This window comes from Berghia stephanieae, chromosome 14, assembly GCF_034508935.2.
Source record: "Berghia stephanieae isolate SIO BIC M18660-M18661 chromosome 14, UCSD_Bste_1.3, whole genome shotgun sequence".
Classification (NCBI taxonomy): Eukaryota; Metazoa; Mollusca; class Gastropoda; order Nudibranchia; family Aeolidiidae; genus Berghia; species Berghia stephanieae.
In genome coordinates, this window is record NC_088373.1 from 16014508 (window position 1) to 16017140 (window position 2633).

General features: G+C 39.7%; 1 protein-coding gene across 1 annotated transcript in view; it reads right to left on the reverse strand.

Annotated features, from left to right (window-relative positions):
* Positions 1-2440: 2440 nt before the first annotated feature.
* The window catches only part of LOC144959509 (solute carrier family 22 member 4-like), a 2023-nt gene continuing 1830 nt past the window's right edge, over positions 2441-2633 (reverse strand). The window contains exon 2 of the mRNA XM_078892125.1: positions 2441-2633. This exon is cut by the window's right edge and continues 1453 nt beyond it. Coding sequence (XP_078748251.1) covers positions 2441-2633 — 193 coding nt within the window.

Here is a 2633-nt window from a genome sequence, read left to right on the forward strand (position 1 = left end):
TTGTATAGATAGTTCGAAGTTGACGTCACTCAGGTCTTTGTTATTGTTTTTTGCCATAAGCGTTTATGAGTAATTCTCACTAAACTGTATTAACCTGACTATAAGCGATCATAGTTACACAGAGTTTGTGTGTTGGTCCATTATACTTCCGGATGGCAATGTTGTGAACTCCTTAGCCAAGCGCGTACTATCTATATTATATGTATAGATAGTATGCAGATGACGTCACTCAGGCCTTTGTTATTGTTTTTGCCATCCGCGTTTGTGAGTTGTTCTCACTAAACTGTATTAACCAGACTATAAAAGTTCATGGTTACACAGAGTTTGTGTGTTGGTCCATTATACTTCCGGATGGCAATGTTGTGAACTCCTTAGCCAAGCGCGTACTATCTATATTATATGTATACACACACAGTGCAGATAGATACACACTATAGACAGTATGCGCTTGGATAAGAAGCTCATAACATTGCCATCGGGAAGTATAACGGACCAACACACAAAACTGTGTGTATCCACGAACGTTTATAGTCAGGTTAATACAGTTAAGTGAGCATTACTCATAAACGCGGATGGCAAAAAACAATTGCAAAGGCCTGAGTGACGTCATCTTCGAACTATCTATAAACGCATAATAAGGAAAAAGATCGAGCTATTCGAATGAGTTCGAGGAAACCGTTCAGGGGTGTACTGTAGCGTGGCCTTCGTAAAGATATGGCCTGACACTGACCAAAAAATGACGTCAAAATGCCATTATTTGGCCACAAAAGAAAACAAATCGTGAGTTGTATTCAATAGTTCAACCAATGGGATCAATTGTTTCCATGAGATCTACTAACGACAACTCACTAGGCGGTGCAAAAAAACAAATAATGACGTCAAAATGCCAGTCTTTTTGGGTTTCAGTGTCAGGCAGTAAGTAGCCATCGTTATGTTATAGCCTGATACTGAAATCATGTAAGAAAAAGAAAATCTCAATTGTTTTTATAGTCTGGTTAATACAGTTTAGTGAGAACAACTCACAAACGCGGATGGCAAAAACAATAACAAAGGCCTGAGTGACGTCATCTTCGAACTATCTATAAAAGTTCATGGTTACACAGAGTTTGTGTGTTGGTCCGTTATACTTCCGGATGGCAATGTTGTGAACTCCTTGGCCAAGCGCATTCTAACTATTGATTCCTATCAGAGGCATAGTTTCAAATACCTGGTTACAAAGACACGTAGAGACAGTGTTTACACTCACTACTAAATCGGAGTGAGTATTTGTCAGCGCTGACGAAAGGGTTGGTTGATTCTTCGTCGAAATCTTTTCATTCCTATCACCTTGTTTGGGTTCGTTTTTTTTGAGCTTATTGAGTTTTTATATAGCGCAATATCCACTAAATGTGCTCAAAGCGCTTTACAAGGGGTCCCTGGTCAACAGCAACATTTAACATGTAGGACGAGACATGACGCCTGTTAGGCGATATTACAATTTTTCGCACAAAGACAACGCTGTTAACGGCCAGGTACTCATTTTACACCTGAGTACGGTGAGAAAATGTGAATAAAGAGTCTTTTCCAAGGACTCAACTATGCGCCGAGCGAGGCTCGAACCCAGGACTTTCCGATCCGAAAGCGAGTGTCATACCACAAGACCACATAGCCGTGGGGGTGGGGGGAGGGGGGGTTGTTTGTTTTGTTGTATTAGAGAATAAATCACATAAAAGTAAACGTGTCTCACGCACCAAAATCCGAACATCAACAAATGAAATATAGACAGCACATCGTATTCAACAATAGTCAATTTAGTCCATTTCATACAAACATCATAATATATAATGATACATTTTGTGGATAAATTTCATATTATTGTCTCAATGTGATTCATTTATTCGTTCATTCATTCATTCATTTTCTTCTTCTTCTTCTTCTTCTTCTTCTTCTTCTTCTTCTTCTTCTTCTTCTTCTTCTTCTTCTTCTCTTCCTCTCTCCTCCTCCTCTCTCCTCCTCCTCCTCCTCCTCCTCCTCCTCCTCCTCCTCCTCCTCTCTTTTTCTTTTTTCTTCCTTCTTCTTCTTCTTCCCCTTCTCTCTCTCTCTCCTCTCTTCTTCTTCTTCTTCTTCTTCTTCTTCTTCTCTCTCTTCTTCTTCTTTCTTCTCTCTTCTTCTTCTTCTTCTTCTTCTTCTCTTTTCTTCTTCTTCTTCTTTCTTCTTCTTCTTCTTCTCTTCTTCTTCTTCTTCTTCTTCTTCTTCTTCTTCTTCTTCTTCTTCTTCTTCTCTTCTTCTTTTCTTCTTCTTCTTCTTCTTCTTCTTCTTCTTCTTCTTCTTCTTCTTCTTCTTCTTCTTCTTCTTCTTCTTCTAAACGAATGACTCAGACTAAATATTTCTAGTATAACATTAATGCGATTGGTAACATTATACCATTTCCATGATGATCACACAACAGGCATCGCTATGTTCAAGCGTCCTGCAATTCTTTCCCTTTGGTCTCAGGCAGCAGCAGAGTCGAAAAAATGCAGACTGTAGAGATAACGGCCATCCCTAAGTAACTAACGTAAAAATACCCGGATGCAGTTGGAAGCAAATATGGCGCGACGATCGCACCAAGACTCGCTACGAATCCCGCAAAGGCCATAGCTGAGCTCCTCATA